This window comes from Micrasema longulum, unplaced genomic scaffold, assembly GCF_059751315.1.
Source record: "Micrasema longulum isolate JH-2025_06_02 unplaced genomic scaffold, ASM5975131v1 h1tg000222l, whole genome shotgun sequence".
NCBI lineage: Eukaryota > Metazoa > Arthropoda > Insecta > Trichoptera > Brachycentridae > Micrasema > Micrasema longulum.
Window position 1 is genome coordinate 1,038,109 of NW_028277427.1, and position 26,058 is coordinate 1,064,166.

General features: G+C 34.3%; 1 protein-coding gene across 1 annotated transcript in view; it reads right to left on the reverse strand.

Annotated features, from left to right (window-relative positions):
• Positions 1 to 3,342: 3,342 nt before the first annotated feature.
• Positions 3,343 to 26,058, reverse strand: part of LOC148283565 (uncharacterized) — a 38,662-nt gene continuing 15,946 nt past the window's right edge. The window contains exons 2-7 of the mRNA XM_088243630.1: positions 12,223 to 13,041; positions 11,971 to 12,146; positions 11,247 to 11,875; positions 10,173 to 10,459; positions 6,158 to 6,491; positions 3,343 to 5,549 (exon numbers count right to left, since the gene is read on the reverse strand). Of these exons, the coding sequence (XP_088099756.1) occupies positions 4,159 to 5,549; positions 6,158 to 6,491; positions 10,173 to 10,459; positions 11,247 to 11,875; positions 11,971 to 12,146; positions 12,223 to 13,041 (3,636 nt within the window). The 3' untranslated portion in view covers positions 3,343 to 4,158. The remainder of the gene's footprint in view (positions 5,550 to 6,157; positions 6,492 to 10,172; positions 10,460 to 11,246; positions 11,876 to 11,970; positions 12,147 to 12,222; positions 13,042 to 26,058) is intronic.

Consider the following 26,058-nt stretch of genomic DNA (forward strand, 5'->3'; position numbering starts at 1 on the left):
TCCTGCATTCAGTTGAATAATGTTGTACAATAATATAGTATTACAAATAATAATTTTTAAATAACATAAATAATATAGAAGGAAAAAAACAATGAAAAACATTTCATTTACATGAAATAACTAACTAAAATAATTAAGAAATCAACAGTTTTCAACTCAAATCCCTTCCTTCAAGGAAAATGCAGTCCTAAACCCCCTCTTCAGAAATTTAATTTTGTCTTTAAAAGTTTAATATGCTAATCCAAAATATCTCGGTGCAATAAAGCAGAGGTGCCTCTTACCAAAAGTTTTGCAGGTTTTGGGTATTACGTAATTAATATTCTAGGAAAACCTTGTACTAATATTTTGCTGAAACCTTTCCTTATTGCTCGACAAGAATTGTATCAATGCTTCTTTTAGTTGAAATTGTCTCACATCCAGCACCTTCATACACTATACATCACCGGCGTAGCACTATCTGATAGATCACGGCTACGATGATCAGGTTCTGCCTGGGACGGTGCAGGAAGAGTTGAGGATCTACACAGATGGCAGTCTCTTGGACGGCAAAGTGGGTGCAGCGTTTGTACCTTACGATGGCGTCAGAGAGCAACCATCGAGAAAGTTGAAACTCAGCAATTTCTGCTCCGTGCTTCAGGACGAACTCTTTGCGATCAGCGAAGCCCTGGTCTATGTTTTGAAGAAACCACCAAACAGATGGAAGAAAATAATGATCCTGACAGATTGCAAATCTGGCGTACATGCAATAACTGGCCGAAATTCGGTCAACCCTATTGTAATGGACATTAGAACAGATATCCAGAAGCTACGGTGCAGACACCAAGACAAGTACATCGGTTGGATACAGGGACACTGCGGAATCCTTGACAACGAAAAGGCTGATGAAAAGGCTCGGCTGAAAATATTTTACTGAAATAAATTTCTTATAGGGTCTAACAGCCGTTATTTTTTAATTATTGCTATTTCGATTCTAAATAATGAAACCCTAGTGGTATTTTTGGTTGATTAAAATCGAAAGTAAAATATCAATAGAAAGCTTTTTTGGTGCTGCCAAAAAATTTATTGATAGTTACGCGGTATCGCAGTATCACCAACGATATATTGAATGTAATCTATGTATGGATGTCCAGTTGTCTGTTATTGTTCCATGTTTATTCATATTCTGAAAATTGGGGGTCAGTGCTACATAAGCACCGACCTGATAGAGTGGAGGGTGAGTGTTCTCACGTTGCTAAATCTCCCCCTCCAAGCCTAGATCTTTAAAGTATTATTAAGCTATTAGGTAGGGGACGAGCGCTCTCATTGTTCCAAATTCTGAAACAGTAAAACATAAAACATTCATTCTAGTTTATTAATTAACATTTAAAAAGTCAAAAATAAAACAAATATGATTGAATGTACATATTTAATGACACAATATTAAATACGAGTGACTAGTTTATTTTTTACCACATTTACTTTACTAATATAATATTCTATACAAAATCTAATAGGTAGATACATACTTAACATCTCTAACATAAATTTTAAAAATAATATAAATAATACAATACATGTACGTTAATTGGTGACACTACATATTGTCTATGGGTGCTTTTATCAAAGTTTGCTTTCATAATATTAAACCATAGTAATATGTTTTGTAAGAATATTAGAATCCTAATACAAAAAGTAATTCCTTTATTAATCAAATAAATTGAAAGTGATCTTTTAGTCATGGCCAAGTAATGCATATAATCTGTGTTATTATGGTGACGTAAGTAATAATACATAAGTAGAATAAGAACCACCAAAAAATCACTTTATCTATAAAAACATGAGTGACAAATCTTTGTCATTATTGTTCAAGATAATTGAAAAAATCTTTAAGTATGAGGATTTACTTACTAGTTTGACAATGCTAGAAAATTTCCTCAACCGTTTCTCTGTATGACACTCGTAAATGTCATGCTAGACTTGGTGAAGTAATAGTTATGCGATGCATGTAATTAATTGAAAATATTGCTAGATCTTGTTACTGATGCAGTGAAGGAGTTGTGAATTGTTTGTCCGCCTCAGGTTTAATGGTCATCATGTTTGCCTATCATGCGAGAGGTTTCAGGTCTCAGGTTCAATGCATGACATGGTTGACATTAAATATTTCTTTAGCGGGGTGTTTTTGCACTGTAATATTTTATAGTCCCTGGACCAGGTGCCAGCACCTGAAACATGAGACTGATCTTCATGCTTTCGTGTATCTAATATATGATCAAGATGAGATGCGACTGATGTACCAATGCAATGCCCTATGCACTACTAGATACGCAAAGGAGAATGATGATGATAAGTTGTTAGTTGTAAATCCCAAACCCCATTTGGAAATTAATCTGTAGTTATTGATCAATTTATAAATACGCAAAATTGATGTAATTTTCCACACATTCTTGCCTTTGTACAAGACGCGCATAAAATTCAAAAAGGTTATCTAATTTTTCCGGGGATCGAACTGCATCGACATAACTTTTTAGTCAAAACTAAGTAGGATGTGTGATAAAACTATGAATAATAGGTGCACAAATGTCGAGATCCATGCATTATGTAAGTCCGAGAAGCATTATCGACAAAATCAAGAAAGGAGTACAGCATTGGTTTGGATATGTAGAGCAAAAGAACAGCTAAAAAGATTTACAATTGGAAACTTTGATGGATGCATAAAATGAAGAAGATCGAAAGAAACATGGCATGACCAAATCCAATAAATACTTTAGAGGGACATGTCGAAAGTCGGAAAAATCGTCGATGAACGATGAGGAAGCGAAGTCTGTATGCAAAGACATAGTGATGTGGCGTTCCATCCTTTCTGCCTACCCCCAAGGAAAACGGCGCGTTGGTTTGAAATTTTCATTTCATTTGGTTAGAAAAGAGTTATTTGTATTTTGCTGTAAAATGCAAAGGATAATATATAAAATCAACAAATCAGCCGTTGGCAAAATTTGAGTGAGTCAATTAAATGATGCAATGATTAAGAAAATAAAATTTCATTGTGCTTTGTTTATGTTTGTAATAACAATAATCTTTAACACGAGATTTAGTTACCTATTCTGTTATAAAATGTATAACCTATTATTATATTAACATTACAAATTTGTAAACACATGCATTGCATGCATTAACAGTCAAGCAAAATTATGAACAAATACTTTTTTTAATAAGTATGTTTGTTCATAATGTAAATAATCGGTAAGCTTTGGGATCATTATTAATACAATAATCTTAAGAAAATAGATTTTGAATATGACTTCGTTTAACATTTTTTTAGAAAAATATTTCTCATGTAGCTTACTTTTCAAGGTAACATTTTTTTTCTTTGGAATTTACATACAACATGTATATATTTTTTAAAGTAATTCATGAAGCTTCATTTTCCCCCTTGAGAATATGTTCCATTATCACAATGTTAATACTATGCAATAATACATAAATAAATATAGGTAGGTGCTTACGATATTTTAATACTAATGCGTAGTACATACGAGGACAGGACAATACTGCCTTGTCCCAGTTTCGGACGTGTCATCCTAGAATGAACAAAATTTAAAGGGCAGGACAACGGACCGAGACATTGTACTAAAGACAGGCAAGCTTTCCCACCACCTCGTGTGTCATATTGTATCCATTTTTGCAGCTTTCCACATTTGAACTACTTTCTAATTGTTGTATTGTCCTATCGTCCATGAAGCTGGGACAGGACAGTATTGTCCTCATGTGAACTCTGCTAAAGACTCGTAATAAATTGTCTCCATTATATGTATTAAATATTATCATTAAAGTGCCATTATAAATATAAATTATTTGTACTGGAGGATCTTTTTGAGGCTTTTTTGTAGCACCCTAACAGTTTGAGGGGCCCAATTACAGCTGTGAACTTCACAGCACATCCAGGCTTAATAAATGTAATCTTTATTTACTAATCATCTCACTGGGAATAGAATCCGAAATGCCCATGCAAGAAGTAATTAATTTAGAATTTTTGGTTTAATTTTAGTTTACGCAATGTATATTGAATATACAAGCTAAAATGCTAATGAATTTTAAAAAGAATTATCACTAATATTCATATACATATTATTATCTTAACCATAAAAGCAAAAGTTTTTTTAATGAAAAAAGCGCATCTTTTTAGGAAAATCTTGAATCACTATCTTTATTTCCAATGAGTGATCTCGGTTTGGTAGTTGAATCAGTATCATTTCTGCAGTTAATTGGCCTACTCGAGTGACTATTTCTACTTGGAAAGGATCTGGATATGGAAGTAGTAACCGGAAGCTTTTTGGCTTCCTTGAGATGTAGTTTTACCAGCCACAAATCTCTTGCTTTTTTATTCCCCACAACAAAGAATATACAAAGCACTACACCCTGAAGTGTTGCTGTTATACAGAATAGATAAGCCATTGGCAAATAATCTGATAACAAACCAAAAATCCACGTCAAGCCGAATAAATAAAATAGCAAAAAACCAACAGTCATACTTCGAAACAGCTGTTTATTATCCCCGTGTCTCTTGATTTTCGAACTTATGAAAACAGAATAGATTATAAATGAAAACAGCAACGTATTGCAAACAAGTACCAAAATCACCGGAAGAAAAACTGCTAGCCAAAAGCTTAGCCCACTCGGATAGCAAAACTCTATTTGTAAGTTGGCGCTTTCAAAATGTTCAGTGTAACTATCGGCATTGACTAGCAACAATACAGCTATAGGCAAGGCAGGTAACATCCAACCAAACATTCCCGCTTTAAGCAGTCTGTGAGAAACACTTTTAGCAAATACTGTTACAAGTCGCTGATATGACAAAACGGCCGCAACAAGCATCCAGCAGAATGAAGCCAAAACAGAATAATGCAATGCGACTCCTGATATGACACAGTATACAGAAGAATACAATCTAAAGTCAATAAATGCAATACACAAAAATGTCACTATCATCATCCCTACGGCGACAGACAAATGCAGCCAAACTTTATTGATGAAATCAAGCCGCCAACTCTTGAACAAAATTCCTGTCAAATAGATGAATATTAAACTGATAAGGGATAGGCTGCAGCCGACAAATGATATAACCGTGAGGGCATTGCTATTTCCTTGGCTGATATCATTTGATTTCTTGGCGATAAGCTGAGCAAAGTGGGTGAGGTGATAACATCTGCAAACATCTAGTCCTTTAGCAGGAGAGCTTTTGATCAATTCACATCCTTCAGATGACCAGCGTCCTCTTGGCCCAGAGTTGAAATCCCAGAATGCACAAACTTTAGTTTCATTTACATTGTGTGTTTCGTATGGTCTGAAATGTATATCCACATGTTTTCCACTTGTAAAAACTGACGTATTGGCCATATTAATACTGAGAACACGAGTGTTGATTCTTTCAGACGACTGATTAGATGATGACGGGTTGAATGCTCGATCATTTCGGAAGACGACGAATGATATCCTGGATTGCGAAGAAACTCCAATTTTCAGGGGAATATTTACATAAACATCATTTTCTTCTTGTTCATCAATAATGGAATCTGAAAAAAGGTTTCATTTATGATTATGCTACCCTTCACATAAACAATAATTGTATATTGAAGACCAGACGGACTACACAAATAATAATAAGCGTGACGCGTTAATTTCAGGGAAACTATTCAATGTCATTTTGTGAGTAGAATTTACAATAAGGATACAATTTTTTTATTACCAAAGCTGGCCTTTATATTCCCATATAAAAAATAACCTTTATTAAGATAAAAAAAATTGTCTTCAATTTCTACAAAAAACGTAGAATGAATAACTAATTTGACATAATATTCGAGTAATAGCAATAATTGTTTCTTATTTAAATAATTTTGAAAAATTAAGATAAAAAAATGATAACGTTTATCAATCCTGTAGTTCATTTTTTTTTGGAATTTTTAATGCAGATGTTTACATTTTTACATTAAATTATGTCTAGGTTAAAACCTGGACATAATTTAAGAATAAGGTGATATGAAATAAAATAAAATAAATATTTTTTTAAGGTGGCAATCATGTTTTCATATTATTATCAGTTCATGTTATCGGTGTGATTTTTCTTTCTAGATTTTTTAGAATACAAAACAAAATAAACAAGTTCATGAAAAATTCATATTACCTTGTGTTAATGTTTGTATGGTGTTATTATTGAACCCTTCGGAAGTGGAACCAACTTTGATTCCCGTCACTGGAAAATCACCTTTCCTGTCACTGACCATAATGGCTAAATTTGGTTCCACGATTGATATGTGACTTTGGTTTTCTGGTAAGTACATCTTGTCAACCAGCGAATCGAGGCTATGAAGAATTTTGGCGGGAATCATCACACCTTCTTCAAAAGACAGAACATCGTTTATCATATTAACAGCCGTCGCAAGGGCTGAGGAGTTGACAGGCCCATTAAGAATATTGTCAATAGCGTTCACAACATCATTAACCTGATCTTCTCGGCTCTGAAAATAAAAAAACAAAATACTTATTAGTTATTATATATAAACCCTATTTAGCTTTTCCATCTGTTTGAAAAGTCAATAATTGTTTTTTCATGTTCAATATATTATCAGTTTGTCTTTTTGAAGCATTTATATTATGAAGCTAGATTGTTTTAGTTTATTTTCCTTTTTTTTTTAATTTTGATTTTATTTATACATAAATTTTATATATGTTCATTACAAAATATGAAATCTTAATTTATACATACATAAATTTAAAAAAGTCAATAAAATTAGGTATACACAGCAGGCGCGTGACTTTTATCTGTAAGGATGCTGACAAAAAACCATCATGTTCCTTATTTTAGTAAGTATATTCAGAATTATTTAATACGCTATATAAGTTGTCCATCAGAGTAATAATAATCAATAATTGACAGTCAATAAATTGAAGGAGGAGAAGCATTAAATTTTCTTATTTTCTTATTCTTTTTCCACTCCTAAGTGGAGCATGTGGACATCACCAGACGCCTCCGGGAGACCTTATTGCTCGCCAGCACTCTCGCCTCCTCCAACGTCAGTTCCGCATCCCTTAATTCCGCTGAACAAAGCTGAAAGATCACCATCGATGGTCTTCCAGGACAGTCCCCGTGGATGTGAAAAGGAGATAAACAATATAAACATCAAAACCAAGTGTCAATAATGCGCTACTTCAAACTTTATGATAAACGTTATTAGAATCGTTTTTTCTTTGCGTTATAAAAGTTGGATGCTTCTTATCTTTCCAAGTCTCAAAAGAGAAATCTAAAACCTTATGAACCTAAAGCGCGTGCGCGAAAATTTGGACAATTGATATGGGAACTAGACGCAACTCGACAAGCAGCATCCCGCGTATACATCAAATACTATCAAGATCAAGATACCTAGATATTCAGTACGTACGATGATATAGGAAATACGCATATGTAGCTAGGTATGTATACTAAAGATATTGTTTGAATCGCGTGCAACCGAACGTTCTCCATGAGAATATTAGGAATACATATTTGAAGGTGAAAATTCATATTATTTATTAATTTTCAAGGGATGCGTCGCATCCACAGTATCTATGGACGGAACGCGCCTGATACACAGGTAGACCGTATGGCATCTAAGCTTTTCTACGTTCATAAGGTAAACTAAAAATCCCTCTCCTCCACTCCTCCACTCTATTTCCTCATCCATTAACCTTCTTAAGAGCTCTTTTATTATTTTTTTCTTCTCATGTCTTATATAATATATTATTTTTCTCTTTACTGTGTAACATGTTCTCTCATTATATTTGTGAAAACTTTAACTGGATGTTTGTACTATTTTTTTTATTTTGTATTCTTATATAACAACTGTTGTTTTTCCTTAATAAATAAAAATAAAATAAAATAAAAATAAAACTTGTTCTATTGGTCTATATAAATTGGTTTTGTTTTTATGATTATTTTAGTTTATATTGTTTATTATGTTAATGATAATTAAGTTAGTTGGATTAATTAGGTAATTTTTATTGTTATCATTATGTTAACTTTGTTAAATAGCTAATTTAAGACATGTTTCACATTTTGTAAAATGTTTCCCTCTGCACGGGACACCCCAGTGAGGGAACCATTATTCCGTATAAAAAAAAAGAATACAAACAATGTAAAAGTATAAATAAATATGTGTTCACGTGTTATCCATTGGAAAGGTTAAGTGGTTAAGTAGTTAAATGTTTGCACATATTATCTTGAGAATATGTTTAAAAAAGCAAGAAAATCTTGTATTGAAAAACTCCCTCAGAGACATGAAAAATATCAATGTCCAAAGTAATATTGTTCAACATAGGGGTAGTCTTTCCAACAATAATAACCATTGGCAGGTTGTTTCTGTATATTGGAATGTAGAACAGTCTATACTGACTCTCTCTAAGGTCATAAAAGCTTATCCGGAACATAAAAGCTAATGCTCCGCACAATTTCATAGTCGTCGACAATAGCCCGCAATAATTGAAAGAAATGCATAGTTAAATATACATCCCTTCTGGTCTTCAAACTGTTGTAACCAAACATACCCTGGAGAAACTCAGTGAGATAAAGCCAAGGATAATATTCACACTCCCTCGTGATCAAATAAATTTCTTCTGAACCCTCTCTCCCATGAGATAGTCCCAAATCATCGAGCCACTCTCAAGTCAACATCGCACCAACGAGTTGTAAAGAATTCTCAGTACTCGTGTATTACCGAAAACCATGGCAGTAGGTACGCAGGATGAATCCTTCTTCTTCTTCCAATGGAGCTCTTCGAGTATCGATGCATTCGTCCTTCTGGCTGTCCAAGGCACACGCAGCAGCTTTCTTAAACACCACATCTCGAATGCACAGATCCTCTTCCTCTCGTAGGCACGCATTGTCCACGTTTCAGCCCCATATAGAAAAACGGAGAATACCCGGGCTTCCATCAGCCGCTTTTTTTATACCTCGATCTCGCCAAATCTTCTCCAAAGAGTTTGTTGCTTCTTTGGCCATTTGAATCCTGCAACCAATCTCAGGTCTGCAACTGCCGTTGTTGGAAATAAGCGAGCCGAGGTACACAACTCTTTAATTAACTACTACAAACTAATTTGATCTGATCTTGAAATGTCAGGAACTCATAACACCCAACATAAGACTCTGGTAATTCATTCTGAATATTTATTAAGTTATATATTAAATGGGTTGTGATCCCGTGGCCAGTGTCGCGGACTCACAGATCATGAGATTCAAACCACGCTCTCCCACAACTTGATGCCTATTTACTAAAAGTAAGTTATTTACAGATTGTTGAAATCATAATAATCCTCACTTGGTGGCGCATAGGGCACTACATTGGAACACCAAATGCAGCGTACCACGAACATCTACTACAGGAAGGTAAGGTAATTGGTCCTAAGCCTCAGGTCGATTAGTCCAGGGACAGTGAAATATTGCAGTGTGAAACCAAATTTTAAACAAAAATATTTTAATGTTTTAAGTATGTCTAAATGTTTGTAGACAGGCTGGATTTCCTAAATGGTTTTCAATTAGAACATTATTGCGGCCGTAAGCGTCACCCAAAACACTTAATTAGGTTGAAGTAATCAAAGCGTATTTGTTTTTTTTCCCTTTTTTTAAATAGTTTTATAACGTCGAAATGTAAAATGTAAATTACAAAACTGTTTATTTTAAGTCATTTGATGTTTAATCATCAGTGTGGCCATTTACGAAGTATAGTGTAGTCACATGCAAAAAATAAAAATCCACAAATTAACCACCCTCTACCCCCGCGAGAAGATTCAGAATAGCACCTCTGGATGTGTGTTTTCTACTCGATGGCTACTCTCAGGTAAAAATCCTAAAAGGGGAAATCGAGTGTAGAAAAGCTTGCCTCTTAGGGTAAAGGTTGACGTAATCGCCTACCATGCTTGAGGTCCTGGGTTCGATTCCTGGGAGGGTCAACATGAAATATTTGTATATAAAGTGGTTTTACGCTGCAATATTTCCCTGTCTCTAGATTAACACCTGAAGCGCAAGACTGATACTTTTACTTTCCTGTAGCACATGATCGAGGTACACTGCATGTACTTTTCCAATGCAGTGCCCTATGCACCATCCGGTGCGGATTAGGGTTTGATGGTGATTGCTGATATCCACTGATGATTCATAACATGCTTACCGGAGTAGTAGTAGAAATAGTTGTTGTTGTCATATCCGTTACTGAGTCTGTTGTAGTTTCCATTGCTGTTTCTGTTGTGATTTCCGTTGTTGTTTTCATTGTGGGGGTAGTTGCTAAATCTGTAACCTTTGTTGTTTTGAAAGTTGTTGTATATGGATCCGTTGATGTAGTCAATGGTTGGAATGTCTGGCAGGATTCATCTGTAGTCGAAAGCCAATTCGCCCCAACAGTAAAAGTACCACCGCAAGTGTAAAGGGAACAATTTTTTTCAAGAAGTGCAGTACCTCCTGAAACACATTTCATAAAAAATCTTTTAAAACACATATCCACAGCTAAAAATACTGATACATATGTAAGTAAGATGTTATTAAATTGGGTTTTTAAAATATATAGACAGATTAAATTTTTACATCACATCACTCCCTTATCTGCGCGTAATCGAGAATAGGAAACTGTGTTGGTGCACAAATCGCAGCATATCTTGATAATTTGTTACACGGAGACAAGGTGATCAGTCTTGCCCCTCGGGTGCCAGTCCAGAGACTTTAGAATTGATGAGTAACAGTAAATCAAATAATGATCTTGTCGCAACTACGAGACAAATACGGTAAGCAAATATGCTAACCATTATACCACGAGAGCTTGATGTTCTAACCTTAAATTCGGGTTGTGGTCCTGTGGCTAGTGTCTCGGATTCACGGAACAAAGGTCCGTGGTTCGAATCCCACTCTACCCCAACTTGAATAGTGAGTTATTTACAACTCGTTGAAAATGGCCCTCAAAATTAAATATTTGGGTAAATCATAAGAACTGAAATATTTATTTTTTTTAAAAAAAAAATATTGACACGGAACATTACAACTAAAAACCATTTCGGATGAATTTGTAGGAAATTAATGTATGATAGAATTAGGAATGATGAAATCAGACAAAAATGCAAATCTGGGACTGATGATTAAGAAAAGAAACAAATGGATGACGAAAGAATTATAAAAATATGTGGCGAGGATAACGTAGAACAAAGAGGCCCAAGAATAATACCAAGGCCTTAATAAAAAATAAGGGATATCTCACCTATCTCTAATTCCGGAAGATCTCCGCTTGCCGCGCAAGTTAACAACTTCCTACTATAGACAACTTCGTATTCTAGTGAACCAGAAAATGCGTCCATGAGCGCATGATTAGCGTGAATGAGTACTTTCAAGTCATTAAATATCCCTTTAATTGTAATGTTTTCTGATGCAGGTTCTGATAAACGAGATGAAACATTGGCATCTTCTAGAGTTAGTTTCTTTCGGGCGTGTCTTCTTCTCGCTTCGTGGTCTAGTCGCGTAATATTCCTTGCATATTTATAGTTGGGTTGAAGTTGAAGATTGAGAATACTTAGTATTACTTCTTCAGTCAGCATATCTGTAGTAAATATACTTGAATTGAATTGTAATAAAAATGCATTGGTGTATTTTAATTTCTCCTTATCTTTCACGAATAAGAGTCTTTCAGATTCAATGGTTACATATTCTTTAGTATTAGATATTATACACCAGTAGAATCCATCTCCATGTGTTGGAACGCCAAATGTTATTTCATTTATTTTTATAGGAGCTATCCTCTTTGGATAATATGTTATGGCATCGGAGAAACATTGAATATCCTCAGTAATTTTAATCGGACTGCTTATGTTAAAAATCAACGTATCATGAGAGCTGGAAATAAAATAATGTAGATTACATAAAAATGAACAACAGTAACAAAGTAATTTTCTAGTTCATTGAATATAATATAATATTATTTTACTTACTCGGTAAAAACATAAGTTATATTTATAATTGGAAGCTCCACGAAGAATTCACAAATAACATTATTATACACGACTTTTGTGTCCTCTTTCACAATCCACTTGTTTTTCCATAAAGATACATATCCATTCGGACGATCGGGATCTTTATCGATGAAATTCCACTCTTTTGACGGAATCTAGAAGAAAAAAATATCCAGCATTCCACTAATTCAGATAGTTACATTTATTATGATAATGAAATCAAATGCTTACAGTGTTTGGTCGATCCACGTAATCTAACCATTTTGGTATGTTCTCTCTAACAACTATACCTAGTGGTATGTCGTTGCCGATAGATTGACTAAACTCATTGTGGTTTATGTACACATACCCATTATGGGGCAGGTGGCCGGTTAAGTTTTCACAAAGAGTAGAAGTCTGCGACCACGTGGCTCTTACAGCCACTCTTCGAGCAAAACTCGATCCAAATATCCTCAAGCACGCCGGTACAGGAGCGAGAAACGGTAAATATTCATCGGGACAGTTCCACGGTGCTACCATGGCGAAAGTATACGACTTTATTACGCATAATCGATTGATTTCTTTCTCGCAGTTTAAGGGTATCAGCTTGCCGCTACTTAAATCTACCGCAGCACACGCCCCTTGGTCATTTTCATAATTCTTGTCCAGTAAATTTTTATCCATTAAGTCTCCCATTTGTGCATCTCCAATTCTCCAATTAATAAATGGACCTCCGTCATAAGCACGGACATAATCTGTCCAAAATCTATTTTTACCATTTTCACTGGCTAGGAACTTATAATCTTTATAAAAATCTATCGTTACTTCATTACCAGAGCATCCCTCGTACTTCTGATTGCTCGGTTCGAATGTTTTGATCTTATAACAATTAAATCCATCCAGGCTCTCTGTGAACCCGATGGGGCAATTGGCTTGCTCGGAGACAGCGGCATAGGCAGGTAAATAAAATTGGAAGAAAACCGTTAATCCGATCGAAACTAATTTCAACTTTGACCGTCCGGAATAACTTCTGTATTTCTTGGCAAACATCTGCTGCACAGGGTCAGTTTTCTGAAAAAAAGAACATTAGCTACTATAGTAATCATTTACGTAATTAATCATCAGCGTCATTCAATAACATGTATTTGTTCATATAATACGACAGACGCAATGCAGATAAATAATGCATTTAGTGCACTACCGTCATGATTAACATTTCAAAGATATCTTAATCAAGTTCAACTACCATTTTTAGCTTATACATCTGTAAAAAATACATTAATTACTATCTCAATAAAATAAATGTGGAAAAAAAAAATAATATATCAGTTTTATATGTATGATAAAACATGTGTTTTCAACATCCAAATCGACAATAAAATATCGTTTTATCCGAACTAAATATACTAATAACAGAAAGATCAATAATGGACGCCATTATGATTTTTGATGGATTAGCATGTACGGGTTTTGTTATGAAGTCATTGATAACAGTAATTCATTGATTGAAGTAATCCGCATATATCAAGGTTGTTACAATTATTCACATTGGTATTTTAATCTTGAGAAGTATTTAGATATTTTTAGACAATATATCCAGATCAGTTTAAATTAGGCGGACTTGATTGTGTAATCAAGTGTTTGTTCAACTAATAAGTATGATGATGAACTGCAGGAAGAAATAAACACTGGTTAAGATTTCAAAAAGTCTTTATCTACGCTTAGACCCCATGACAGCTAAAGGTTTTCTGTTAGTTTCTGTTAGTTATCTGGTAGCCTTAGCACATATATGCAGATAAAAACTATTCAGAAGTACAGAAGCGCTTCATTAGATTAAGGTGATTCAAAACAAAAATATGAAACTTAATTATCCATAGATGACTCTTTTATCATTTTTTATTGAAAAATGCTATTTTCACGTTTATTGTCGATGGATATTTTACAAAACTTGGTTTGCGGAAACAAAAAATAAGATAGGTTATTTTTTGTTTTGCACACCGTTTTGTGAAAAAGACCAAATTTATATTGTAATAGTATTTGTTACAATCAATATAGTGTAAAATTTTCGCAAACCAAGTTTTGTAAAATTTCCATTGAAAATAAACGTAAAAATTGCATTTTTCAATAAAAAATTATAAAAGCGCCATCTATGAAAAAATGAATTGTATTTTCAAAATAAATATGGATATTGTGGAGAAATGTTCTCATACACAACATTAAAAAAACAAATTATTAAAAATACGTCCCTAGAAAAACGCGACATGTTTGGCCTTGATAATTGTGACGTCAAGATTCGTGACGATGTTTATTTAACACTTTACATTTATATACATATAAGGGCGGGCATATTGCCTTAAGGCAATTTCTTCCTACCTACCCAAACCGTTTAGATTGAGAAAATTACAAGTATATGGACATATTCTAGGTAATTATGCAGAATCTTATAATTTTATACAAAAAACCAAACAAAAATTAATGTTCTATTTAAATTTAAATGGTCACAAACAAAATTCAAAATTTACCAAAATCGTGCCGTATTAGGGGCGTGGCTTATGCAATGGACCGTTTTCACGGGAATTGAAAATTATAAATTTAAAAATATTTTTTATGCTCTCGTACTAATAAGTTTAAATTTTTTTTTTACACGACAGCATTTCATAGACCCTTATTAATTTATTGTGATATTTCCCTCTTGTACTAAAACTCCAATTATCTGGATTATTGAGTATCCGGGTATGCAGGAATCCGAATAGTTCTAGACCCGTCAGCGTCGATACAAACCGATGTACTTAGATCAAAACTTTATGGCGGGGGGGATCGGTAGCGTATCTTAGTAACCAGTCGGGAGAATTTTATCGTCAACTCTGACGTGATACTGAAGCTATGTCATTTTAGTGCGTAGATATGTGCACTGTGGCGTACGCTTCCCCTTGTTTCATATCGATGTACCTACCCAAAACTTGAAGGTGGGGGGTCGGTAGTGTGTCTTAGTAATCGCTAGAGAGAATTTATCATCAACTAAGCCGTCAAGGTGAACGTATGACGTATGACGTCTGTATCTTTCCATCATAATCGAGGCCCAGGCCAGTATTTGACACAAAAAATACTTATTATTGAATCAGGCCAGGTGATGGGATTCTCGGGCCCCGGGGTAACGAGGTGAACGTGCCCTCTAACCCCCTAAAAACATTTAGTATCAATACCAAGAACAATTAGTGAAAATTATCTTATCTTTATGTGTGTATGAGAACATGTATCCCAATATAATGTGGTTAATTTAGCAATTTGTTTAATTTGTAGACTCGGTGACTAATTGATGATTCAGTCAAGCCCTCAAATTCGAGTATGTTTACATTGTTGAATATTGAACCCAAAGCTGCATCATTTTATTATCATACCCCTTATCCGCCACCCGATGGTGTACAACGCACTAAATCGGAACACCAAAGGTACGAGTGCATCGCAATCATAGGAGCGTGGACTTTAATGGGTCGATTTTAAAGTTATCCCCAGGTTGGATTCGTTCCAACGTTTCGACTGAGGTGGTTCTACCCTGCATTGTTTCATAGTACCTAGACAGCCACCTAAAGCGTAAGACTAGCTTTCGCTAAAATTGCGACGACAATATTGATCAATCATTTTTTTCTGGAAATGTCTGCGAACAAAGCGATTCTTGGTGAATGATGCAATGATAAAGAAGTTTTTCGCGATTAATTTTTGTCTTTTTTTAAAAAACATTTTGCTCTATCTGCTTCATTGAAATAATTTTATCAATTTTCTGATATTTTTCCATGCATTTAATGACACAATATCCTCGCCACGTGTTGGAACTTTCAGTGGCAATAATCCTGAAAGTTCTTCTTTAGGACCGGTAGACCGAATAAATCGAATGAAGGTGAAACTCGCACTGTGTGAGCCGTGGTCAAGTGCCCAAAGAGCCGCACGCTAGGGTGGGTCGATATTTTTTTTTTCCGAATTTTGAAATGAAAGGGGTCTAAAAAGTTGCCTTTTGGATTACTCAGAATGCAAAAAATATTCGATACTACTTTTGGCCCTCAACCAGAGCTTAAGTTTTCGAAAAAGTCGATTTTTTGGAGTAAACCGGCTGTCATTTCGTATTTAAGCAAGAAAATCAGTCTAACTAAATGTTATAATGTGCATTAAATCTTATTAAATAAGCATCTAAGTAATAAATGGGTAGCATTGTTTTCATAGGCCATTGTTTTCGTCAATATTAGCCAGGCGCTCGACGGAATTAGTTCCGCGGAGTGTAAACTTTTTCCATTTCGGTAGTTTTAAAGCGCGTTCGAATTTGTAATGGGATTAAGTTATTTCTTTACTAACACAAAATAATTTTATCAATATAGATAATTAACAAAATGTTCAGACAGTGATAAACTTAAAACCTCGGTTGAGGGCCAAAAGAAGTATGGAATATTTTTTTAACTAATTTTTACGTTCAACGTGATCCAAAATGCAACTTTTTAAACCCCTTTCACTTTGATGTCTAAAAAAATAAAAAAAACCTGATACATCATCGGCCCACTCTACCGCACGTGGCTCGCGAGCCGCAGTTTGCCGACCTTTACGGTAGGGAAATGATTGCGATATTTATATATATTATATTCATAATTTATAAATATTTCAAGATTAAATGTATGGAAAAGTTCATGCTATATATTATATTCGCACACCTTATCAATCACAAGATCACTGACGATTCTAAATTGATTAATACAAAAATGCCTACTTGACGAGGCAGACTGCATTCTACGCAGTAAGCTCTCGTTTGAACAACATGGAAGTTGGTCAAATTCTTTTCCATACAAGTTTATAAAAATGATATTTACTTTGAATTTATCATTGAATAATCATTGTCAGATTAAGGACAGTGTTGAAGTAGATCTTTGATTCTGTAAACAAATATTTAAGCGGGGATGGAGAACCTAATTTGAGAAAGAAATATGAATGTCTACTCATTGGCTGGTTTAACTGATTTTTTTTTGTGTGAAAGTAAAAGCAATTTTTATTTTCTAAGATCAGTGTGTAAGCTTTTGGTCTGAGAAATGGGAAACTCTCAAGGGTACTCCTTAAGGTTTTGTAGAATAATTGGTAAATCATATTTTGTCAAAGGAGCCCAATGTCCATAGGTATAAACTGAACTAATATTTTCGTACTGTCCTTTTCCGTCAAAGGGAAGTAGTGTTAACTATATAATTTATATGTTGTCGGTTACAGGGCACTGCAGATTGACAAAACACCTTGCTAGAATGAACCTTTCCGAAACTTCAAGGTGAAGGGTCTGCAGCGCAGATGAGGAAGCACTGATGCTTTACATAATAAAAGGAGCCTCATCCTCGGAGGACCGGTGATTGAACCTGAAGATGTTGAAGAGTTCGCACCCCGATACTTTACGGATCTGGGCATGGAGGGAGAGATTTAGCAAAATAAAAAATTTTGCCTTCCACACAGTAGCCAGGCTCTTTGTAGACCTGGGCTTAGAGGGCGAGAACTATTCACGGGGACTCTTCGCAGGTCGCAGTGACGTCAGGGGCTTGCATAGTTCTAAACCCCCACCTTAAGACTAAGATTGAGATACTACAACACAGCGTAACCTGTTTATTTTACTAAATGTTTTACTGAAATAAATTCGTCGTAGGGATTAAGAGCCGTTAGTTTTAAATTATTGTTATTTATGACAGTCCAGTGGTATTTTTGGCTGATTAAAATCGTAAGTAACATATTAAGGCTGTAGTCTGGTAAAACGAACGCAAAATTAGGAAATCATACGATTTCGCCATTTTAAAACGAATGTTTTGATGAAAAAGGCTTGTATTTCTTTTCAAAATCAAAAAAAATAAATTTGGCTTCGACCACTTTCATGTTCAATTTATTATCTTCAAATTATTGTAACAAATTTTAGTTCAATACTTATACCTGTATGCAGAGACCAAACTTAAGGTGAGGAAAGTATATTCTATTGTCTTCACCTTCGAGTTATTCCCCGCATTTGAGATTCGAATGTACTTTCCTCACCTTAAGTTTTGTCTCTGCATACGGGTATTAGTCTTTATTGAGATCCCAGATACCTAAGTTCAGCCTTAATCTGAAATGGCGTAATCTGCCGGTCTAAAAGTAATTATATTTTAGTTACTTAAAAAATTAAGTATATTTTTTAACAGAAATACATTAAAAAAATATTGTTTTTATCTAATTTATGTTTTTTTATTTTTTTATTGTTGCGCGATTTAAAAAAAACATTCGTTTTAAAATGGCAAAATCGTATGATTTCCTAATTTTGCGTTCGTTTTAACAGACTACAGCGTTAACATAACGCTTTTTAGGATCCCCTGCTAAAAAATCTCTCGATATAATGTTATGTAACAATTATTGTCAAATGCAGTGCTAACAATCATTTCACTGTGACTAAATTCAATTGAAGTAGTTAAATTGAGTGCCGTTAATTGCATGGTTGTGGAATTTATATTTCGGTGACTTGTACGAAGTACGAAGAGCGTCGGTAAAAATAAGTAATCTTTCAAAATAACGATGATAATAATCTTAATTGAAGTTGTTTTGAATACTATTACAAGGAATACCCCGCTAAGCCTCTATTTTAGAAAGTTGTCAGCAGGCGGAAAAAAGAGGATTTGGAAGGTAGTTGTAAAAATTCAACCACAACACCCAGACCAATGAGGCAGTTCAGTGGTTTAAAAAAATCATATTTGTTATTAGACTATTAAACTAAGCCATTTTTTAAAAAAATATGTGTATCGTATTATCAGCGCTATGATTTTTAAAGCTTTGTACCTATTTCTGAAATTAATCCGCGTGTGACGTCTCAGGTTCTCTCCCGCTACTTTTCGGTCAGATCTGCGGATTGGAGCGTTGACGGATAAGTAAACCGGAAATTTTCCAGAACCCTCCTATCATTGATTGATTCATATGAACCAGTTACTTTGTTTAAAGTAGTTCGCTTTTATTAAAATATTTTCGTCGTTTATTTTCAAGAAACTTTACCGTATAAAATTGAATGCTCTATTTTTTACCGCGCGTAAGAAAACATTAATTGTATTCAATTTCCTGTAGGGCTGAAGTTCCTCATTGAGAAAAAAACTTATGTTTTTTCTCGAAAATGGAGGGAATCAAACCTCTGACGCCAGTTTTGCAATTGGCCTTTCAACCAACTTCGCCAACGACTAATAGATTTTTGTAACTAGTTTATACAAGTGAATTAAACAGTTTTTACTAATGTTTGTGTAATTGCAATCCGGTCATGAGGAAGAGTGACAATATCCGACATGAGCCTTCCGTATAATTTACAAAACTCACTGCGAAAGGGGCAATGAAAATGAAATTTAAAAAAAAAAAAAGTTTTTTGATTTTTGTCAAAAAATGTTGTAATAATAATGAGCAAAACTGATAGGAAGACCAACGGTTTTCAGGTATGTGGAGGGAGAGCATTCATTGTGTGTGATCACCTGACCCGATATCAGATCACAAGCACAATTTATGCCTAGACATACATACATATCCGTTTGTGATATTTGTAAATGTAGATAAAATTCTCGGAAAGACAATTTTTTTTTGTCACCACAACTGATTCAAATTACAGCACTAAGCACCCATATTTAAAAAATTAATTTTAATCGAACCGGGTTGTGGTCCCGTGGTAGTGTTGTGGACTCGCAAATCAAAGGCCCGAGATTCAAATACCACAAGTCGATTTTCATCTTTCCAGCTCAAGTTATCTACGGCTTTTAGGAAAATTTCTGAAAATTTAAATATTTGGGCGAATAATATGAATTCAATAATTTCTGCTTTTGTACACTACAAACGAATGGCCAAGAGAATTAATGTCACAGAAGCAAATTGTTAATTTATTTCAAATGTGTGCATAATTATTCATTTAACTGACAATACAGACTCTAAACACCTGTAAATTTTTAATTTGTGTTTTTTATCATTTGATTCCGATAATGTCTTCATATGTATTTTGCGTCATTCGACCAAACCAATTCGGAATATTCTCTACGCATTAAAATTACTTTTGTAAATGAATAGTTATCATTTTTTAAAACATAAAATAAAAAATGACAATATCAGTCAGCAATACAAAAAGTCTTACAATATTCAGAACGTATAAGGTGAAAGCCAGCGACAACAAGCCAGAGGAACAGGTCAAGCATTTCAGATACCTGGGAGTAGAAACCTCAAGTCATAGCGATGTGTACACTGAAGTCCGTAAACATGTCAACAAAGCATCAACTGTGTCGGGGTGTCTGAGGAATGTAATATAGAGAAGTAAAAATATGCGTATTGATAGCAAGGTCAAAATACACAAGACACGTGTGAGACCCACCATTACGTATGCTGTGGAAGCGTACCAAAGTTCGTACCAAAGGGTTGCTCAGAACTGCTGAAACGAAAATTTTAAGGTTCATTACTAGACCGAATCTGTAATACTATTATAGATACGTTTGAAATAGAAGATATCGTGCGATGGGCGATGATACTGTTAGGACCATGTGGGCAGGATGAGCAGTGACAAACTTATGTAAGCTGCAGCCAATGAAATTCCATCTGGACAACGTCCGCTGGAAGACCACCCAAGAAATGGAGGAACAGTTGGACCTCATCATCTCGGAAGAAAAAACGGTTTTTTGTAACACAAATCTTAGGTTCTCTTAAAAGAATAAGAATACAAAACACAAGAAAAAATAAAAAGATATGTACCGTAATATGGGGTGGATCGCAACTAAGGGGCGATAAGAAAGAGTTTTTGGTAAAACTCTTAATTTTGATTTTAGCAACTCATGTTAAAATTATTGCAGAATTATTCGTCGGTACGTAAAAGCAAACAATGTTTTCTACGGACTACTTATATTAAAACAATATTTCTTAAGCAATATCCTGCTCTTTTTGCTATTTTGCATTAGCTTGTATTACATTGGTGAATTTTTTTAAAATAATTCACAGGAATAACCCAAGGTAATGTAACAAAGTATTAATTAAATCCATTAATTTATTAATCTATCGTCTACAATATAAATCACAAATATAAACTTCACAAATTATAAAATCGGATTTACACTAGATGATATGAGGTGATATATATTTTTTTATGAATTTGGGGTAAATAGAAACGACTAGTGGGACGAATAAAAGAGACCTGTTGGGTGAAAGAAGCCTTAATTTTTAAAGACATTATTTTTCTTTTTTTTTAATATTCTAATTTTTCACTGTTTTGTTTAAAACCTTCTAAAAAACATTTCTAAGACTTTTTTTACGATTATCAAAATATCTTTAAATGTTTCCATTTACCCCATATGGCATTGCTATTGACCCCTTTCAAATGTGAAAAGCATCAAGCTATAATAAGTTAAACGTGAAGTAAATTAAGTAAAACGTGAGAGCGACATGCTGAATAAAAACGAAAGTTCAAATCGGTCCAAGGATTTCACCAAGGCAGTTTTTTTGATTTGTTGGAAAACAAAAAAAATAAACATCTGATTTTAAAATGTGTTTTTATTCACCTCATATTACTGGTAAACGATTTTAAAACAAAAATATTGTACAATATTTTGAGTATCTCTAAATGTTTGTTGACAAGGCGATTCTAGGGAGTTATCAAGATTGAAATTTATTGCAATAGGGAGGGAAAACATTTTCTAGAAGAGAATATAGAAGTCTAGGCATTTACAAATCTTATGACCTGTCATTGGCTGGTTAGAGTGATCACTTTACATGTTTGCATAACATTCTCCATTCTGGTTATATTTTAACGATCATATTAAAGTTCATGAGATGAAACCTTTATGAAACGCCCGTTAATTACTTTCAATACTCCTTCTTAGATCAGTTCATGGTATATAAATCGACAATATTTTGACTACAGGCAGTAGGCATCCAAATGTCTGTAGACAAAGAATGGATTCCAGATTCCACTTCATATGGAATTACTGATTGTTAGAAAATTGTTCGGGACTTTCCGGATATTGTATTTTTTATTTAACATAATATTATACAGCACGATTGCCTTTTACAAAAACTATAATACAAACATATATTGTTTACTAAATGTTATTGAAGATATAGCCAATATTAAAACACTTAGGTAGGTACCGGTTTCTAAATGTACCCGTCTCTTCGTCAGGACACCAATTGAACTAACATGCAAACCCCTTATACACCTTCACCATAGTTGTCGCACAAAATATAAAACCAACAAGCAACCCTTACGTGCACTAATTAGGAATATGTGTAAGCCTTTTTTGCCGTTTTGAAGTAAAAAATGCAGAAATTATCGCAATAAGCTATTTTATATGTGAATAAAACACCAAAACCCACATTCGTCATAAAAATCTGCATTCCACTTTGTTTTAATGGAAAAAAAACAGTAGCGTTGTTATTTTACTATTTTATTTGTTACACCCAGGTGTGATGTTTAAATATGTAGTTGTTAAGTAAATAACAGCATGTATCGATACTATTCCTGGCCGATTACCTTTCGTTCCTATCCTTATGGTACCTACCTAACATCAAGATAGAAGATATTCAAAATTAGAAGATTCGGATTTAGAACAAAAACCAAACAACATTTTTGACTTCACATAAAATCGGATAAAAAGTGGTTGGAATCGTCGCGCGTCGTGGAAAACATTGTTATATTTTATAGTTCATTTTGTCATCCAATGCCAGAAATTGAAGAACATTCAGATTATATTTAAGGTAAGTATCCATTCCATGTTCCTATCCTTTCTCAAATATTTCCCAATCACAAAATTTAATGGAATTCGATTTTCATTTACAGTCCGTCCGCCTTTTCGTTAACAGTAGTATTGTAATAAAAATAATCATTTTGTTTTTTTTACTATACCCAGTGAGAAATCCGTAGCATGTGACAAAAAAATTAATTGTTTTAATTAAATTACAAATTTAAAAGATTCAATTAAATTAATTTAACAATAGAATCACTATGTAAAGCGCCCTTGAGGTATTTTATTACGAAAATGGTGCTATATAAGTTATCCATAATAATAATAATAATAATAATAGACAGTGCCTTATATGTTTGTTTATATTTTAATTTGGCTTATTTGTAATTTTTTACCCTCTTCACTGTTTTGTAAACAGATCGTAATAATAAAGGCCGGTTTTTTTGGCACTGAACTGAATACTACAATAAAAAAATGTACTTCCTGGGGTGGTATTCTGGATCTTCTCTACCCCCTAGAGAGTGATTAATTTACGGAATTTTATTTTTTGCATGCGTTTACATTTTGCTTCATATCTGGCAACACTGATGATTAAACATCAAATAAATATGAACATGTGAAATCAAACATGACGATTTTCATGAAGAACATTATTGCGACCCCAAGCTTACTAAAAACATTTACTTAGGTTGGATTGACCAAACCGCATTCGTTTTTTTTAATAGTTTTAAACATCACTTGACGTTTAATCATCATCGTGGCCATTATAAAGCAAAGTGTCGTCGTATTAAAAAAATAAAAATCCTTAAATTAACCACTCTCTAGGAGGTGAGAAGATTCAGAATACCACCCCAGGAGTTACAGCAAACTCATTTAGGGACAGAAAAATATTTGCATAAAGGTACGGTAATAATATGTTAAACATCTCCTTTCTACCTTAATCTCTCCTCCTTTCCTGTTTCCTCTTTTTTCCTTTTCACCATTGAGTAATGGTATTGATTTAATACAATTTATACACAAATACATTTATTTCTATTCTTATATATCTTTGGCTTTTTTAAATATGTTTTGTAACATGAATTATAAAAACAAAACTTTTATTTTATTGGTTGGTTGGAAGAAATTGCCATTTGGCAATAAGCCCGCCAATGTACAGTAAACATTAGGTACAAAAAGTCAAATAGAATAAAAAGTATAAAATAACATGCACATAAACCTGAAATAAAATAGCATGTCAAGTAAATAATACAAATAAATTAAGACAAAACATAATAATAAACATTTGCATATAGTAAGAAATATCTGAGGTAAAACAAAAAAAAATAACTAAATTTCACCTTCTACGTACCTCCTAAAATAGTAATTTTTAAAATTTATAATGTCATTATTTTATATTCTATAGAACTCGGGTAGTCTGTTGTACGCACTACAAGCCGGTACATCAGAGACATTGGGCCATACCTGGTCATGCGTGGTCCAGTTACGTGAATATTTTGACTTTGTCGCATATTATACTGGTGGACATCACGATTGAAGATAAAGCCAATATTAGTGAGAGAGTTTTTATTTACGATTTGAAGCGCCGTTTTTGCGATCTCATAATACGGTATGACCCAAAATGGGAGAATGTCATTAAGCTTGTTAATGTCTTTGACATGCGTTTCCATTGGTATACCGTAATATTTCTCATAACTCTATTTTGTATTACTTGTATTTCTTATGAAAAATACTAGGATTATATAAGGTACCTATAAAACTAGTCTAACTTATCAAAGCACCCCACTCAAGAAGCTAATGCCGATTTAGAATCAACGATGTTGTCACAGATTGGTTTGAGGTTTTCGACACTGGAGTTCATCAAGGATGCGTCCTTGTACCGTTCCTTTTTATAATCCTAATGGACTTCATCCTAAAGAAGTCGATTCTACTAGATTAGGGAATACCCATCTCCTCCTCCCAACAACTGTGCGACCTAGATGCATGCCAATGATGCGGTTATGATTGACGATTCAGTGACGGGTCTTCAGGCCACTGTAGATGGCCTAAATAGGTACTCTGCATGCGTGGGTTTAAAAATCAATATTACAATAACCCATGTACTGTGTAACACTTCATGCGTTGGTGCCCTAAATCCTCTGACTCTGTCAAACCAAATCATCGAAAGGGTCGAGAGCTTAAAATACCTGGGAGTATATGTTACGGAAAATGTCAGCTTTTAAAAAGAACAGGAAGTGTGGCTAGGAATAGCAGGCGCCACAATCAACAGTATGAAGGCTGTCTGGAGATCGAATATTTACTCAGTGAAAACCAAATTCCGCCTATATAACGCCTGAATAACACCTATTCTCCTCTATGGGTGCGAATCGTGTGACCTCACTAGGGCCCAAAACAGGAAAATACGGAGTTTTGAGAATAGCTGTCTCAGACAAATCTTGGGTGTGCGGTGGTTTGACTTTGTGCGGAATGAAGTAATAAGAAAACGGACGCAGCGAACTTCAGTGACAACTGTCATCAAGCGAAGGCAATACGGTTGGCGTGGCCATGTACTGCGGATGCCTCCTGAGCCTGCCTTAACCACGCTTGCCTACTTTACAAGGCATCAAGTTCTCGACGTCCTGGACGTTCAATGCTGACTGTTCGTGGGCAGTTCATGACAGAACTACGAGACGCGAACTTGACTTGGGAGGATGCACAGGAGCTGGCAGCCGACAGAGATGCCTGCCTTGCCATGCCTGGATGATCTTCGTAGACACCATATGCTACAACTAGGGAGCGGACATGGAATGATTATGTATTTCTGGTACACATTTTCGTTTTACACTGAAAGTTCTTTATCTGTTTTAGAAACCGCACAACCGAAAATTCTCGTTTCCTGAACCCCCCAATGCGACTCGCGTGGTTTATTCTTTAAGGTACATGTATCTACAAAAATTGCATCAAACCTAAAGATGGACGCTGTAATGCGATTCGCGAAACCCGAGAAAACTCATTGTGCATACTCCAAAACGTTCAGTAATGATTCTGCGACTCGACAACATAAATAACGTTGGTTATCTAATTCAATTTTGATTGCACCTTCGAAACTTGAAATATTTTATTGTTCTACGTTATTGATAAATTGTTTTTTATTGTAAGAACGGTTGTGATAAATACGTGATTTTATTGCTACCAAATAACCAAGATTAATAAATCTGTCATGCTCTATTTCAGCTTTTCGTTACCTACGTTACACAAATCATTTTAATTTGAATAACAGCGATTTGACATTGATGCTTCGATTAAACTTTTTTGGCATAATTTCAAAAATATATTTTTTTAATAGCAGGTAACTTTGTGCTAGAGAAAACTCCAGAAAACTTGACTATTTGAA